Source organism: Antechinus flavipes, chromosome 3 (assembly GCF_016432865.1).
Source record: "Antechinus flavipes isolate AdamAnt ecotype Samford, QLD, Australia chromosome 3, AdamAnt_v2, whole genome shotgun sequence".
Classification (NCBI taxonomy): Eukaryota; Metazoa; Chordata; class Mammalia; order Dasyuromorphia; family Dasyuridae; genus Antechinus; species Antechinus flavipes.
In genome coordinates this window covers 555,666,365-555,685,315 of record NC_067400.1, presented here as the reverse complement: position 1 = coordinate 555,685,315, position 18,951 = coordinate 555,666,365, and the positions used below count along the sequence as shown (strand labels likewise).

General features: G+C 33.3%; 1 protein-coding gene across 1 annotated transcript; it reads left to right on the top strand.

Annotated features, from left to right (window-relative positions):
• Positions 1-10,675: 10,675 nt before the first annotated feature.
• LOC127557441 (olfactory receptor 52A1-like) lies at positions 10,676-11,626 on the top strand. Its single transcript, XM_051990760.1, has one exon. The coding sequence runs from the start codon at positions 10,676-10,678 to the stop codon at positions 11,624-11,626; it is 951 nt and encodes a 316-aa protein (XP_051846720.1).
• Positions 11,627-18,951: the final 7,325 nt, after the last annotated feature.

Genomic DNA, 18,951 nt, shown 5'->3' with positions numbered 1-18,951 from the left:
AGTTACTTTAAATGCGATTTCTGTTTTTTGCTGAGGCTCTATCTAGTGGGTGGAATTTGTTGGAAACATAAAGAAATATGCATTTATTTTATATATTGTAACTGTGATAACATTGTTAATTATTTCATTAAGTTTTTTAGTTGATTCTCTACATTCTCTAAGCATGCCATCATATCATCAGCAAAAAATAATAATTCTATGTCTTTGCTATTTTAATTCCTTAATTTCTTTTTCTTTTTTTTTAATTGCTTAAGCTAAAATTTCTAGTGCAATATTGAATAATAGTGTTGATAATAGGCATATTCTTTTCATCTTATTGGAAGAGTTCTATTTTGTTCACATTTACTATAATTCTTGCTGAAGGTTTTAGTTAAAATCTAATTATCATTTTAAGGAAAGCTCCATTTATTCCTGTGTTCTCCAGTTTTTTTTGGGGGGGTTAATAGAAATGGATGGTTTATTTTGTCAAAAAGCTTTTTTCTTTATCTATTGAGATTATCTTGTGATTTCTGTTGGTTTTATTATGGATAAACTCAATGAGAGAAATAATTTTCCTAATATTGAACCAATATTCATAGTGCATAGTCCTGTTGCTGTAATCTTCTTTTTTTTTAATTTTTATTTAATAATTACCCTATATTGACACTCGTTTCTGTTCTGATTTTTTTCCCTCCCTCCCTCCACCCCCTCCCCTAGATGGCAAGCAGTCCTTTATATGTTGGATATGTTGCAGTATATCCTAGATACAATATATGTTTGCAGAACCGAACAGTTCTCTTGTTGCATAGGGAGAATTGGATTCAGAAGGTATAAATAACCCGGGAAGAAAAACAAAAATGCAGATAGTTCACATTCGTTTCCCAGTGTTCTTTCTTAGGGTGTAACTGCTTTTGTCCGTCATTTATCAATTGAAACTCAGGTCTCTTTGTCAAAGAAATCCACTTCCATCAAAAAATGTCCTCATACAATATCGTTGTCGAAGTGTATAATGATCTCCTGGTTCTGCTCATTTCACTTAGCATCAGTTCATGTAAGTCTCACCAGTCCTCTCTGTATTCATCCTGCTGGTCATTTCTTACAGAACAATAATATTCCATAACATTCATATACCACAATTTACCCAGCCATTCTCCAATTGATGGGCATCCATTCATTTTCCAGTTTCTAGCCACTACAAACAGGGCTGCTACAAACATTTTGGCACATACAGGTCCCTTTCCCTTCTTTAGTATTTCTTTGGGATATAAGCCCAATAGAAACACTGCTGGATCAAAGGGTATGCACAATTTGATAATTTTTTGGGCATAATTCCAGATTGCTCTCCAGAATGGTTGGATTCATTCACAACTCCACCAACAATGCATTAGTGTCCCAGTTTTCCCGCATCCTCTCCAACATGTAATCTTCTTTTATCTGTTTTTTTCATCTACATTCATTAAGGAAATTGATCTGTAGTTTTCCTTCTCTATTTTGGTTCTTCCTGGTTTAGGTATTTATGTCATATTATATTTATGTCATAAAAGGAATTAGATAGGATCTCCTATTTGCCTATTTTCTCAAATAGTTTATATAGTATTGAAAAGTTTTTCTTTAAATGTTTGATAGACTTCACTTGTAAATCTATCCCATCCATCTTGTCCATTGTGTGTGTGGGGGGTCTTTTTAAAATTAATTAATTAGTTATAAAGGGAATTCATTGATGACTTGATCAATTTCTTTTCCTAAAATGGAATTGTTTGTTTTATTTCCACTGTTAATCTACACAATTTATAGTTTTGTAAAAATGCATTCATTTCACATAAATTATCAGCTTTATTGTCATTCAGTTGGGTAAATGTTCCTAATTATTGTTTTAATATCATCCTTGGTGGTGGTGAACTCATACTTTCCATTTCTGAGTTTGGTGATTTTGTTTTCTTTCTTCTTTTTTAAATCAAGTTAGCCAATTTATTTTATTTTAATTCATCTTTGATTGACTTATCCAGTCAGAGTTGTCTACTACTCTCAGAAACACCTACTTCTTAAAAAGTGTATGAACTGTGAGGCCATCACTATGATTGTCTTTGGTCTCAGAGAGTTGGGCAAATATTCATCCTTTTATTAAAAATATATTATTCTTTTTCATAAAATGATTAAATTACCCAGAAACTATGTCTTTTCAACCTTTTTATTTGCCACATTCTTCTTAGGTTTCACCTATACTATCTGTGTGTCACTCTGCTTCAAATGCATCTCTTGTGAACAACATATTGTAGAGTTCTGGTTTTCAATTCACTATGCTATCCACTTTCATTTTATGGGAGATTTTATCTCCATCCCACTCATAGTTATGAATACTATGTATCACCTCCATCCTGCAACCTCTCTTTTTGTCTCTCCCCTTTTATCTCCTCCCCATTGTTGACCCATGTTTCCCTCCATTTTGTCATCATCCATGTCCTTTTCCTGTTCCCTTCCCCTCCTGCTTCTCTGTGGACTAACATAAATTCCCACACCTAACTGCATATTTTATTGAGCCTCATTGAGCCAAATTTTTTTGTTGTTTTACTTTTTATTGTAGTAAGTTTATTTATTTTTAATACAGTTTGCTTTATGTATCATGTTGGGAGAGAAAAATCAGAGCAAAAGGGGGAAAGCATGGGAGAGTTAAAAAACAGAAAAAAGAAGTGAACATAGAATATATTGATATACATTAATTCTCATTAATTCTTTTTCTGGATGTAGATGGCATTTTCTTTCCAACTTCTATTGGGATTGCTTTGTATCACTGAACCATTGAGAACAATCAAATCTTTCATAGTTGATCATCTCACATTCTTGCTGTTATTGTATACAATGTAGTCTTGGTTCTGCTTGTTTCAGTAAGCATCAGTTTATAGCAATCTTTCCAGGCCTTTCTATAATCAGCCTGTTTATTATTTTTTATATGACAATAATATTCCATTACCTTTGTATACTATAACTTGTTCAGCCATTCCCCAATTAATGGGTGTCTACTTCTTTTCCAATTCTTTACTACCACAAAAAGAATGGCTACAAATATTTTTTTGCATATGTATTTCCTTTTCCCTTCTTTATAATTCCTATGGGATCATTGAGCCAAATCTAATAAGTGTAAGGTTCAAACAATGCATCTTCAATAAGCTTTTCATGTTTCTTAATGTAACATAATTTACTTCATTTGGTTTCTTCATTCGTTCTTCCTCGATGTAACCCTTTATTCACTCATTAAGTTTTTATGATATTTCACTAAAGTAAAAGAAAATCATCTTCACCTTCTGTTCATGTTAATACCTTCTAGCTACCCTAATACAAATACAGTTCTTAAGACTTTCATGTCTTATCATCCTGTGGAGGGATGCAAACAGTTTAACCTTATGGAATAACATTTTTGTTTCTTTTCCATTTACTTTTTAATGTTTGTCTTGAGCATCATATTTGAAAGTCAAATTTTTCAATCAGCTCTTGTCTTTTGACCAGTTCCTATTTTCACTGAATGTCCATTTCTTCCCCTGAAAGATTATCTTCAGTATTACTGCATAACAGATTCTTAATTGTAATCAAAGCTCCTTTGCCTTTCAAAATATTATATTATAAGCTCTCTCATTCTTTAATGTAGAAGTCTCTAAGTTCTTTATAAAGCTGACTGTGACACCACAATATGTGAATTGTTACCTTCCTGACTTCCTACAGTATTTTCTTTTTGACCTGAAAGTTCTGGAATTTGTCTACAATATTCCTTTCCTGTGAGATATAATTTCCAGGAAGTGATTGGTGGATTCTTTCAATTACAATTTTACCCTCTAGTTATAAGATATCAAGGATGTTTTCCCTGATAATTTCTTGAAAGATGCTGTTCAAGCTCATTCTCTCTGTCTATCTATCTCTTTCTCTGTCTCTGTCTCTGTCTTTCTCTCTGTCTCTTTCTGTCTCTGTCTCTCTTTCTCTTTCCCTTCTCTGTTCAAACTATGACTTTCAGATAGTTCAATAATTCTTAAAAATTTTTATCCTAGATCTATTTTCAAGCTCAACTTAAAAAAAAAAAAAACAATGAGGCATTGTCCATTTTATTTATTTTTTCATTCTTTTGATTTTGTTTGATGGATTCTAGATGACTCATATAATCATTAGGTTCTACTTACCAAATTACATTTTAAGGCATTATATTCTTCACTTAGTTTCCACATTTCCTTTTTAGTTTGGCCAGTTCTTTTTAAAGAACTTTAAACATTAAATATTATAAAATATTTATAGCAGGTCTTAATGAAGTGGTAGAAATTAGAAGTTGAAAGAGTTTCCATCAGTTAGGAAATGGCTTAGCAAGTTGTAGCACATGATTGTGATCAAATACTACTATGGTATAAGAAATGATGAATTCATTGATTTTAGAAAAAATTATGAAAATACTTCCTTGAAATAATAAAGAGCAAAAAAGAGAACCAAGAGAACAATGTATAGAGATAACAATATTGTTTTAATAACAATTTTGTGCAATTAAATTATTTTAATGTCATAAATATCTAAATTAACTATAAGAGATCTATGAAGGAAAATGCTGTCTTCATCCACAGAAAGAACTAACACAAAAAAGGAACATTTTTATTTACATAGTACAACATAAAAAGAGGATTCCCTATAAAACTATGCTTTTAGAAAATAAAATTTATTATTTATATTATAATATTTATTTACTACTCCCTCTCCCTCCCCCCCCCCGTCATCCTAATGTATATGTGTAAGTGATACATTTATAATTTTTGTCAGAAGCATGGACATGGGCAAGATGACTGCTCTAGCACAACCCAGCAAAAGAGACTGTTTCTCACTTCATTTTGTTCCATAATCACTAATGAGATTAAACTTCCTGACTCCTTTAAAATGTTACAACTATCAGTAACGTTTTGAAATTCTCTAGATTTTAATGCCGGTAATACTATTTACCCATGAGAAGCAATGCTATTCTCTTGATTTGGGCCTCAAGACAGTTGTTCAAATAATCCTAGAGGGTTTAATGTTAAAATTTTAATGAGATATCTCATGGTCCAGTCTCTAACAGTTATCTTGGGAGTAGATCAATCTTTAGCAAACTCCAGCACTCCCAAGGTAAAAGCAGGGAGACTGAACCCTTATAAAATGTTTAAGTGTGATGTTCTTAGCAAAGTTGACCTAAGACTTTGAACTTCCCATGACAGTAACAATCTATTTTCAGCTGGGATTTGTTTCATTCTGGTAAGTGTTTATATTTATAGAGGAACTGCAATGAGGAGGATTGAGATTATAAATAAGTGGTCTAGTGGAAAGAAAAATATTTGGCAAACCTGACTTTCAAGAGCTGTCCTTGTCATCTAATATTTATTTTTATTCTAGTAAACAGATTATTCCATCTCATCTTCACTATACCATTAGGCATAGCTTTCAGTTTCCTAATCTATGCAACAAGAAGATGAATTCAATGCTATCTAAGTGTTCTATCAGCTTTGATGGGCTATGATTCTTTTGGGAAAAGAAAAAATAATCTTCAGGAACAATTTGGAAAATGGGATCTGGGTGATTTTCAGAGAGAAAAAGCCAGCATAGTTAGTTGCCTTGGGTTCACAAAATTCCCTCCACAAATACACACGCACTCAACAATTTACCAATGTGAGTGAGCAATTTCTGATGCTTTGATTCACTTTCTCTCTGACTACTAGGTATTGCTTTGGTAATCATCTCTCATCATTCATTTCTCAAAAGCCTTGAGAGACCATTCTTGAATAAGACAACGATTTTCACTAGAATCCAGAATTAATCAGAGCCTAATTCAGCATGTCTTCACATATTGGATAGATAATTATTTTATTATTGATTGTTGACTGACTAACATCCATTCCCCTTCTTCTAAAAGGAACTACTCTAATCTGGGAACTCAAGGTTTACTATTACTCTCAAAGATGTTCTGAAGTTTTATCATTAAATAATCATATAATTTTACTTCTGGCCCAGAGATGAGCAAAACTTTATTATAAAGATCAAAATGGCAAATATTTAAGTCTTTCTGGGCCAAGAGTAAAATCTAGAAAACATAAAAGAGCTTATATAACAAGAAAAAATAAACCATACACTTTTATTGATGAAATTAAAAGTATAATAATAATAATAAAGTGTAATTTTGGTAATACAAGTCGACTAAGGAGAAAAATAGATTGGGGGGAGGAGAATAACATTTTGCTTAATTAAGTTTCAATGTTAACATTCCCTATGATCAAAATCTATTACCAATGTACACCTGTTAATGCTGATCTCTAAAAATACATTCAGGTAATCAAATATTTCAGTGGCTAGACTTGGAGTAAGAAATATCTGAGTTCAATTTAGCTTTAGATACTTATTAGCTATGTGACCCTGGGTAAGTCACTTAACATTCTTTTACTTCCAAGGTCTCATCTATGAAATGAATTGGAGAAGGAAATGGTACCCAGTATTTTTGCCAAGAAAATACCAAAGGGGATAATGAAGAATGAAAAAAATGGAAATATAACAACATAAGAGGGTATATTTTTGCAGATATATGTTCACGCAGATGTGTATTACCAAATACTGATATCACTCCATGATCACATAATTTTAAATGAACATATTCATCACTTGAAAGGCATTTACAAAATTGTATTAGTCTTCTTTTGATATTTTTCTTTTAGCATGTGATACAATGCAGATCAATTACTTCTACTTGCAGGTTATTTGGAAGCTCCTAAATCGCATAATTAAGTGGATTTTGAAATATCAAGTCTTTTGCCTGAATCAAGGTATGATAAATGTTTATAGCTCAATTTAACTTTTGGTAACATGGAAGTGTTAAAATCAGTTTCACATTGCTTTGTGGTTGAAACATGTTAATTTTCATTAAGTTGGTTTTTTATCATAATATACTTTTTATGTAAACATTTTATGTTGAATTCATTAAGAAACATTATCAAATCTTCATCAAAAGCTAATATCTTAGAGATATTCAGTCTTCCCTAATGGTTTAAATGTGTTTATTCCCATAAAGAAATTTTAAATCTTGGCCCTGAGTTTAAAAGCACTATCATACATTTTTACCTCTTTATTTTGGAATGATAGATATGAGCTGAAAATTTAAAAAAAATACAATATTGCCAAATACAGGGCACTTAATTGTTGATTCTTACCTCCATCAATAAATTTGTTGTGTTTCAAGCAGCAGTATAACATGATGGAAATCATAAACCATCTCTGTTGTCATTATTACACACTATTGTTAGAGTGTTAAAGCAGACATATATTAAACAAATGAAGGTGGATATATCCAATGAAATTTTATTATAAAATGTAAAAACTGTTCTTAGCTTGTAGATCATAGGAAAACAGGCTATCAGTAAGTTTTGGATTGTGAACTGTGGCTTTATCAGCCCTGCTTTTGAGCCATTCAAATATTTGGCTACAGAGAAAGGGAAAGAAGTGTTATTTTCCCCTTATTCTTAAGTCAAAGTCTCAGAAAGAGAAAAGAGAAGTTCCTGGTGACAAAAGTTCTTCTTTTTCAAAATTTTGGCTCCCAAAACATCACCTTGATGCTTTTTCATTGGTAAAATTATTACTGTAGATCTACAGTCTAGAGTCAGAAGTTCCCAAGAATGAAATTTTGAAGAGAAAAATATAATACATCCAATAAGGATGAATAATGGGAGTTGTATAAAGAGAATAATGTAGATACAGGAAGCTAATCCATTACATGAGATTTTTAAATCATAAGAAATGAAGGAAACCAGAGGTTGATTCCACTAGGAATCTTTAGATAAAGAGCAAAATTAAAAGAAATGCTGGGGGGATTTTTTTCATGTATTTATTGGACAAGGTAGTTTGTAAAGTTCTTAGATAAATTTCTGTGAAACATGAAGAATATGTTTTCAGGTAAGTTAATATGATTATAAAATATTTATCATAATATTGTATTATATTTTACTCAAACAAAAATTGATGAGTCTCAGTTTTCCATTAGATTATTGTCTCCATAAAAATCTTTCCCTAGAGGTGACTAACCAGGTGATCTGGTGCTCAGAACTTGATATCATTTGGTTCCCTTGTGATTTCTTCAACTATTTTAAATGTCACACCCTCACTCCAGAACATAAAAATGTTAGAAGAATCAACTATAATTTTTTATTGCACTTATCAATGAAATTATAAATCCAAAGTTTTGTTAAACCATTCCAATTGCTAGGCCAGAATCATACCTTTTTCTTCCACCAGCAAGGTAGTTAGGGACAATAAAGGCATTGCCTTATAAAAGATATTAGAAATGTGTCCTAAATGAAAATAAAAAGTCAAATGGATATTTACTTTGTCCTTTACCTCCAAACTCTATAAGTGAATCCTTTTTAAATCAACATAATCATTTTGATGACTGAATATATTATACCTCTAATTATTTTGTTTATTTTACAGAACTTTCCCACTAATAAATTCTTCTTTAGATTTCCTGTGTTCTAACTTGATTTATTATTTTTTTAGATCTTTTTTTAAGGGAGGCCTCTAGATGGGAAGTGATAAGCACTCATAAATTCTTTGAGCTCTCCCTTCCTTAATATGTCACCTTGCACTTCTGAAAATATATACCCATTTGTCCTGGAAATTAATTGAATATTACTTTCAACATAAAAGACATGTTCAATCATTATGACAGATTTCGTGGCCTAAGAAAAAACACACTTCTTGTACCATTAGTTCAGATTGGACACTGTTGGAATTTTCAAGGAATGATTATATATGTGTATATATATGTTTGTGTGTAAACACACATATAAATTATATACTACACACATTTTAACACATACCTATCCATACCCACACACCCACATGTTTGTATATGTCTGTGCATTTCAAGAGCACAGATTTCTTATCTTGTAGTAATTACAATGTGGTCATAGATGGGTTTGACATCCATAATTTATAAGTTACCTATTCTTGATTTCTATTCTTCCCTCAAGCTCAAATATGAGCTTGCATATTGAATTCTAGGAAAGGAAATGATCATTTATTACATGCCTATTATGTTTCCTATTAAGTTATGAAACAAAATATTTTGGTTGTTTCTCATAAACACTCTGTGAATTAAGTGCTACATCATTCTTATTTTACATTTGAGGAAACTGAGACAGAAAGAAGTTAAGTGATTTTCAAAATTGCAAAACTAATAGGGATTTGAGGCCAGATTTTAACTCAGTTCTTCCTAATTTCAAGCTTCTCTTTCTATTCACTTTGTTTTCCATACACTTCTCTTTGTGACTCAAAATATTTTTTCCTTTAAGTTTCAGTCCATCCTGCACTGAATAAAACTAAAACTCCATCATTCCTGATATTACTCTTATGGCTTCAATGACTCAAATACAATTGTAACCTCTAGCCTTATCCTTTCTGTCTAGGTAATTTTCTCAAAACATTATTCACCAAGGCAGAAATTAAATACCCCTTTCCCCCAGAATGAATCTAGCTCTATGTATATAATTACAGACTAGCTCTAAGAGCTCATGTCATCAGTCATATGTAGTTACTATGACCATAGGTCACAGAAAGGAATTTTATAGAATGTAAGATTTGACCTGATTTCTGAAAGAAGCTGGGATAACATTTGCAAAGTCATGTAAATTCAGAGGATATGAAAATTAATAGTAAATAATATCAAAATATAGAAAACTATAACAATTCGGTATACAACAATTTAATGTACAGGAACAGACTGCTTTTTTTCCCTTTTTTTTTTTTCATTTAGGTTGGGCCTTTTACTTTTTGAGTTACTGGTTTTCAGTTTTTTTTTTTTTTTACAAAGTAGAAGGGATGTACATATTGTTTTGCTATGCATTGTGCATATATCTTGTGATTGAAGTTCTTAGAAAGTTTAGAAAATTATTCTGAAATTAACTTTGTTAACATATTCTTTGAGATTTCTTCATTACAAAATAACAGCAGAAATACTTTAAATACATAACTAAGGATGCTGCTGCTGCTGAATGAGACTTGTAATCATAACAGAAAAATATTACCCTTGAAGATGAGAAGTGTGATTTAGGGGGGGAAAAGTCCCCTTCTTTCTATCTCCTCAAAGAATAAAAAGCACTACCCAAATCCCATTGACAATCAATTCTTTATAGCTGGGATGGTTGCTCAACTGGTGAGAATGAAAAAAGCATGCAGTCTTTAAGGTACCAAAATGATCACAACAAACGGTTTCTAAGTGGGGAAAAGATATCTTTCCAGAGTTGCCAGAAGTCTCAATATTAAAACTGTAGAGTTCACACATAAGAAGTGGTCTTCTTAGAGTTGTAATATCTCTTTACACATTAACTCCAATTCCCATTTCCTCAACAAGCATACAATGGCATAGTAAGCATTCCCTTACCAATCCCTCTCTTTTTTTTCCTTTAGGAAATGACTCAGGGGAGAGTCACTGGCCGGTCCTATCTTATTATACTCCTGTTGTTTATAATTCTGTTGACCTTGGCCTTCTGGTCACAGTCAGTGTACTGTACAGCAGCCCAAGTTCCAATCTACAACACTGAACTTCCTGTCGGATGGTGAAAGCAGTAGGATTAGTCATTCCAAAACCAGTCATCTCACCAGCAGTCTCCTCTCTCTGGACAAACTTGAGAAGACTTTGTGAGGATAGAAATCATTGGTTATCATGGTAGTGCCCAACATCTCAACTCTGGACCCTCCAATGGTAACCCTAATTGGGATCCCTGGTTTGGAACATGTGCAGTTTTGGATTGGATTCCCCTTTTGTGCTTTATGTATGGTAGCCCTACTGGGGAATGTTCTCTTGTTAATAATTATTCCTTCAGAGCGCAGTCTTCACCAGCCCATGTATGTCTTTTTGGCTGTGCTAGCTGCCAATGACCTGGGTCTCTGTGCTTCCATAGCCCCCAAGATGCTGGCCATATTTTGGTTCAGTGCTTGCTCCATGACTTTTGATGCTTGTCTTACACAGCTTTTCTTTATTCATGCCCTGCAAGGCATGGAATCAGGTATCCTGTTAGCTATGGCCTTTGATCGCTATGTGGCCATCTGTAACCCGCTCCGTCATTCAGCCATCCTCACACCATCTGTTCTGGGTCACCTGGTTGGGGTGGTGGCAGCCAGGGCTGTAATTTTGGTGAGCTTGGTGCCTGTCCTGCTCAAACGTTTGCATTTCTTCCATTCCACGGTTGTAGCTCATTCATACTGTGAGCACATGGCTGTGGTCAAACTGGCTGCTGTAGATACCCGCATTAATAAGGCCTTTGGTCTGTTTGTGGCTTTTTCCATTTTGGGCTTTGATATGGTCTTTGTCCTTGTCTCTTACACCCTGATTCTCCAAGCTATCTTTCGTCTTCCTCAGAAAGAGGCAAGGATCAAGGCATTCAACACTTGTACAGCCCACATTTTTGTTTTCCTTGAGTTCTATATTCTTGCCTTCTTCTCTTTCTTCAGCCACAGATTTGGCCATGTACCACCATATGTGCACATCCTTTTGTCTACCATATACCTCCTTGTGCCTCCAGCACTTAATCCCATTGTTTATGGTGTAAAAACCAAAGAGATCCGAGTAAGGGTGGTAAGAATATTTGTCCCAAAGTATTGCTCCATCAAGTAAGTTAACGTTTCCTTCTGTGACCATGAGAAGGATGAATTTTCCTCCTGGGAAGAGGCACATTATTAAGATTTCCAGGCTGTTTGACAATCCATATGCTCTTCATATGATTTTTCTCTCTCCCTGGGGAGACATGGCCATTCAATGACACAATGAGCTTTGGGTGAAGGAATTAGGGTGTTACAGAAACTGATGAAAACATATATTAGAATTCTGAAATATAAGATTATTATCTGTGTCCCCTCTGGAAGTTATTACAGATGCCATTGAAAAGTTAAAGGCTAAAACACTATCACCTTTTTGTCCAGGTGAACAGTTCACTGATATTAAGGACCCAGGCACACTCCTTTAGCAAAAGATCAGCTACGATGGATATTTTAGTAAGAATGACATCTCGCCAGAGATTGTCCTAAATGATTTCTGGGTTTTCTCCTAATACTGTTATTTTAGATTTGTATAAGATTAATGGCTAATTGACAAGGACATTCTACAACACCAAAAACATGCATATTGAGAGTTAGACTTCATTGATTTGCCTATCAGATCTCAATTTTCTTGCTTACTAACTATATAACTTTAGTCATGTAAAATTTGAAAATCTCAATTTCATCTATAAAATGGGAAGATTAGAAGAGATAGACTCTAAAGTTTTTAGCTCTACATTTATGATTTTATGTAATAGATTTACAAACCTGACACAGCTGCTACATATCTCTTTTTAATTTTGTTCAGATTCTAAACAAAAAGGGGATCATAACTGATAAATTTACTGTTTCCAATGACATATTTTGGTTAGTATTTCTTTCAGCATTCTTTTAATCTCACGGTTTCAGAGACATGTAAAATACTTCTATAACCTGGAAATTAGGAAATCTTAAGACACAAAGGAACTTTGGATACTGTGTAAGTGGAGTTATTGATAAATGAGATAGCTTTTTATGAAGAGGGGGAAAGTTTGCATAGATGTATAAAAACTGTTTCACAAGCTTTTCCACAGAGCTTCAGATAATATGATATTATCTTTAAAAGCCATATAGAAGGTAGAAGGGCAATTTTGGCTTTCACTTTGTGGTTACAGTTGTGACGTCATTCTATGATGAATTTCTTTTTATGGAGTTGTTAATTTTTTAATTTAATTTCAATATATGAATTCTATAACATAATGAAGAATACCAAAAGAAGGTGAGGAGCAAAATATTTCTTGTAATAACTATCATCTCTTATTTTATAAAGAAAGTTTACAAAGAAAACTCTATAGAGAACTGGAAACTTTCAATGCATTCAGAAGAGAAAAGAGCCTAAGTGTTTTCACTAATATTGTCAGAGTGTGAGGTAAACTTTGATTTAAAAAATGAGTGAACAGGAATAATTATGATAGGAAGTGAGACAACTATAAAATCAGTGTGTTCTGAAATATTGCTCCATCAAGTTAGTTAACCTTTCCTTGTGTGACTCTGAGAAAGATAAATTTCCCTTCTAGAAAAAAGGGAAATTACTGAGATTGCGAGGCTGTTTGACAATTCACATGCTTTTCCTATAATTTTTCTCTCTCCCTGGGGAGACACGGCCACTCCGTAACATATGATACACATAGTAATGAACACTGAGTGAGAGAATTGGGATTCTCTAGGAACTCATGAAAACATGGATTAGAACTATGAAATATAACCCTAGCATCTGTGTTCACTCTAGAAATTATTACAGAAGCTAGAGGCATGACTATTGAAAAGTTAAAAACTAAAAAATTGTCACCTTTTTTGCACACACACACACACACACATTTGTTATGGAAATATTTGTTTTATTTCTTAAGTCAAAATAAAATAATTTTTAAAAATATAGATTCTAGTACAATTTTGTATATCACAATATATTCAGCAATTCCAAAATTAATGGATATAAACTGTCTTTCCATTTTTCTACTATAAACGTCTGCTGTAAATATTGTTTTTTTTTTATAATTTTGTGTCATCATACATCATGCTCTGTGTTTCCTGTCTGCTCTCCAAGTTCTTAAGACAAGAAGAAAGGAGAACACCATGTTATCAGGTCTTTATTTTTCTGCCTACTTTCCATGGCATTTCATTTCATTTCATTACAATTATCTTCAAAAACTGGTGAAAAAAAGATAATACCAATCATAGTTCCTCACACATCTGCCCTGATGTTCACTCTGCTTCTGAAGAGAAGAATCTTTTTGGTCTCCCTCTCTTTGATGAGGAGAGAGGATGCCATTCTAGTCATTGCCCTCTCACAGTAGCCACTTGCAGCTTTTACCTGTTCTCCAATCTCTTCTGGGTTAAAAGGTGAAGGCCATTTCAATATATGGTATTTGAGATGAGAGAGTATCATTTGAAAAACTTTCTATCTCTGAGTGAAGGAAAATATCACCATTTTTTATGCTGCAAGTTCTTGCTCCTTAGCTGAATTGTTCAAGATTTTAGAAGGGACTCCAATTTGAGGTCATAGCTGTACTGATATTAACAATGTTTCTAAAAATTTATCTTAATGATTAATGAGCTTTTCCTGGTTATATACTCCCTCTCCCTGTAATTCTGGACCAAAATAAATTATTATCCAAATCCTATTATCCATTCCCCATTACTAAATTCTTTATTCCGACTCATCTCAAAATACCTTCAGCTTGTCCCATATCAAAATTGCTTATTCTCCTCCACTATACTTTTTGAAATGCCTGTTGCATAAGCAACAAAAATTCTTCTACCTTAAAACTTATATTTTTCAACTACTTCTGTTTCCTGACTCCCATTGAGAATTGGCAATTCCCTCATGATAAAACCTGCTTGTCTATATCCTCTTGCATTAGCTGAATTTTTGACTCATTCCCCCAACTCTCTGGTCAAGGTGGGAAGTTGGAATTCTTCTAGTTCCTTAGTGTTGTTTCTAGATCCTTCCCTTACCATCATCTCTCAATAATATCACTTCCTTTGAAGTTCACTCAATTCATATCTTCTATCAAATTGAAATTATAACAACTATTGTCTATAAATCCCCAGAACAATCTACCTCCTTTCTAAATAACTTTAGTACTGGTTTACAATCTTTCTCTCCCTACAATTTTTCCCATGTACTAGGGGAATATTTATCATAACTGTGCGTGTATGTATGTATTTATGTATGTTTATACACTCATAAATACAGATATGTGTATATTTGAATACATATATAAGCACATACATGCCTGTGTGCACACATGCGTGTATACATATCTATGCCTCTCCAAACTCTTTAATCTTCCATTTCCTCAACCATGCATTTTCAATGGTATACTACTCCTTCCTATCTCAGCTACTCAAAAAACGTTTATGCCATTGATATTGGCATAAGCCACAAATGCAGCATTTCCACATTCATGAACTATGAGATTCACTTATCACATTCTATTGTTCTTCAACTTCTGCCTATTGGTGTACCTTCTAATATCAAATCTCCCTCCCCCTAAGTTACTAAGATTCTTTTTCATTGTGACATCCATTTTCTGGATATTTTTGTTCTCTGTTAAGCCATCATATCTGCACTACTTTTTTCACCTTTTCCCATCATGACTCCGTGATTATTTACTTCTATTATACTGTCCTCTTCTTTGTCATAGTTTTGTTCTTATCTTTCCACTTCTTAGTTTTGTAGACTTCTGTAATTTACAAATTTCATTCATAAGCACATTCAATGCTGAAGAAATTCATGAAACTGCTGATTTGGACCACCACAAATAAAAGTAACAGTACTTCAACTAGGTCCTCACTGCTGCTAGAAACCCTTTTATGACCCTCTATTAACTACTGTCCTTTTCACTACAGTGATTTTCCAAATCTTTCATCCCATCTTAAATCTTTCAGCTGAGAACCTTGCTTAATAATCACTGAACAAAGGACTTTAACTGAGTTTCCTTTTCTCCTCTTCTTATCTTACACCACCCAGATGCCTTCCGTTACTACTGCTTTCTTCACTCAAGTAGATTGTGACTTCCTGGAGACCAGGGACAGCTTTTTGACTATTTTTCATACTTTAGAATTTAGGAGGATAACTGAAACATAGTAAGTCCTTAATAAATGTTTATTGGCAACAGCAATAATATGTAATGATCGATTCTGATGTACATGGCTCTCTTCAACAGTGAGATGATTCAAATCAGTTCCAATGGTCTTGTGATCAAAAGAGCCATCTACACCCAGTGAGAGGAATGTGGGAACTGTGTGTGGTTCACAAAACAGCATTTTTACTTTTTCTGATATTGTCTGCTTGCATTTTATTTTCTTCATAATCTTTTCCAGAAATTTTTCTTGTACAGCAATATAATTGTATAAATATGTATGCATATATTGGATTTAACATATATTTCTACCATGTTTAACATATAATGGAACACTTGCCATCTAGGGGAGGAGGATGGGAGAAGGGGGGAACTAGAACAAAAGGGGCTAATATTGCAGAATTATCTGTGCATATGTTTTGAAAAATAAAAATCTTTAAGAAAAAAAAGAAATGTTTATTGGCTAACTCACCCCAATGAAGAGAAATTATCTTTCTCTTTGTCCAATTTAAGCTTTCCATCTGCACAAGGGATTCTATCCCATCCTTCCTTCTTCAGCAGATTTCCCCTCTATAATATCTCCACTCTCCCACTTATCTTTAATCTCTTTCTGTTTATAGTTTTTCAAACCACCTACTAACATGCTCACATCTTGAAAAAAAATAAAGAAAATGCTCATCTGATTCATCATCCCTGGTAGTTACCAATCTGGTTTTTTCCTCTCTTTTGTGGCTAATTTTTTTTAAAAAGCTATCTTTAATATGTACCTTCCCTTCCTCACACTATCTTTTTAAATCTCTACAATTTGAATTCTAACAGCATTATGCAACTTAAAATAATGATCTTTAAATTGTCAAAGCTAAGGGATTTTTCTGGCTCCATCCTTTTTGATCTTTTTGATCCTTTGCCTTTGGCACTGCCATTTATTCTATTCTTCATATTCTCTTATCTCTCAATTTTTTGGATGCTACTTTTTCTTGGTTTTCCTCTTACCTTTATGATTCATCCTTTTCAGTCTCCTTTGATGAATTTTCCTTTAGATCATGCTCATTATCTATAAGTGTCCCACAGGTCTCTGTCCTGGGACATTTTTTCCCCTCTTACTACTTCACTTAGTGATCTCATCAATTCCTGTGGATTCAAGTGCAATCTCTATATGGATAATTCTCAGATCTACTTAACCCAGCCTCATCTCTCTTCTGGCCCCAAAGCTAGCATTTCCAACTCCCTAATAATAATCTTGAAGTGGATATCCTATAGATATTTTAGAGTAAACATATCAAAAACTGAATTTACTTTCTTTCTTTCCAAATTCTCCTATTATTCAATATTCCCTCGTTACTTTTGAGAGCATAATCATTCTCCTAATACTGCAGACATGAAATTCTAGTATCATCTCTAATATTCAATTCTCTCTCATAATTTTGTCATATACAATCTGTTACCAAGGGATGTTAATTTTGTCTTGGTAATATCTCTCAAATACTGCTGTTGCCTCTCCCTTGCCTTCCCTTCTCTGACCCTGCCATCAATTTGTTGTATGCCCTCAATAACTCATTTCCAGTGCATTGCAATAGGCTGTTGGTATGCCTATCTGTTATAAGTCTCTTTTCACTCCAGTCCTTTCTCCACTCAGCCATGAAACTTATTTTCTTAAAGCACAAGTCTGATCGTAGCACTCACCATTCCTATGTAATAAACACCAGAGTCTCCTTATAACCTCCATGTCCAAACATAAAGTAAAAATATCCTCTTATTTTTTATATATATATAAATATTTTATTTTATTTTATAATAACTTTATATTGACAGAATCCATGCCAGGGTAATTTTTTTACAGCATTATCCCTTGCACTCGCTTCTGTTCCGATTTTTTCCCTCCCTCCCTCCACCCCCTCCCCTAGATGGCAAGCAGTCCTATATATGTTAGATATGTTGTAGTATATCCTAGATACAATATATGTTTGCAGAACTGAGCAGTTCTCGTGTTGTACAGGGAGAATTGGATTCAGAAGGTAAAAACAACTCGGAAAGAAAAACAAAAATGCAAATAGTTCACATTCGTTTCCCAGTGTTCTTTCTTTGGGTGTAGCTGCTTCTGTCCATCATTTATCAATTGAAACTGAGTCTTTGTCAAAGAAATCCACTTCCATCAGAATACATCCTCATACAATATCGTTGTCGAAGTGTAAAGTGATCTCCTGGTTCTGCTCATTTCACTTAGCATCAGTTCATGTAAGTCTCTCCAAGCCTTTCTGTATTCATCCTGCTGGTCATTTCTTACAGAACAATAATATTCCATAACATTCATATACCACAATTTACTCTGCCATTCTCCAATTGAAAATTATAGACCAATCTCCCTAATGAATATTGATGCTAAAATCTTAAATAAAATATTAGCAAAAAGATTACAGAAAATCATCCCCAGGATAATACACTATGACCAAGTAGGATTTATACCAGGAATGCAGGGCTGGTTCAATATTAGGAAAACTATTAGCATAATTGACTATATCAATAACCAAACAAACAAAAACCATATGATCATCTCAATAGATGCAGAAAAAGCATTTGATAAAATTCAACATCCATTCCTAATAAAAAACACTTGAGAGCATAATAATAGAGGAATAAATGGAGTTTTCCTTAAAATAGTCAGGAGCATATATTTAAAACCATCAGTAAGCATCATATGCAATGGGGAAAAACTGGAATCTTTCCCAGTAAGATCTGGAGTGAAGCAAGGTTGCCCACTATCACCATTATTATTCAATATCGTATTAGAAACACTAGCCTCTGCAATAAGAGTTGAGAAAGAAATTAAATGAATTAGAGTAGGCAATGAGGAAACCAAACTATCACTCTTTGCAGATGATATGATGGTATACCTAGAGAGATTCTACTAAAAAGCTATTAGAAATAATTCATAATTTTAGCAAAGTAGCTGGATGCAAAATAAATCCCCATAAATCCTCAGCATTTTATACACCACCAACAAAATCCAACAGCAAGAGATACAAAGAGAAATTCCATTCAGAATAACTGTTGATAGCATAAAATATTTGGGAATCTATCTACCAAAGGAAAGTCAGGAATTATATGAGCAAAATTACAAAAAAGTTTCCACACAAATAAAGTCAGACTTAAATAATTGGAAAAATATTAAGTGCTCTTGGATAGGCCGAGCGAATATAATAAATATCCTCTGATATTAAAGTCTCTTTGTAATAAAGTCTTTATTTTCTTCTACCATTACAGCTTTCTTATATCTTAC

Bases quoted from the DNA above. Each gene is read 5' to 3' on its own strand.
- LOC127557441 (XM_051990760.1), top strand. From the start codon at position 10,676: ATGGTAGTGCCCAACATCTCAACTCTGGACCCTCCAATGGTAACCCTA.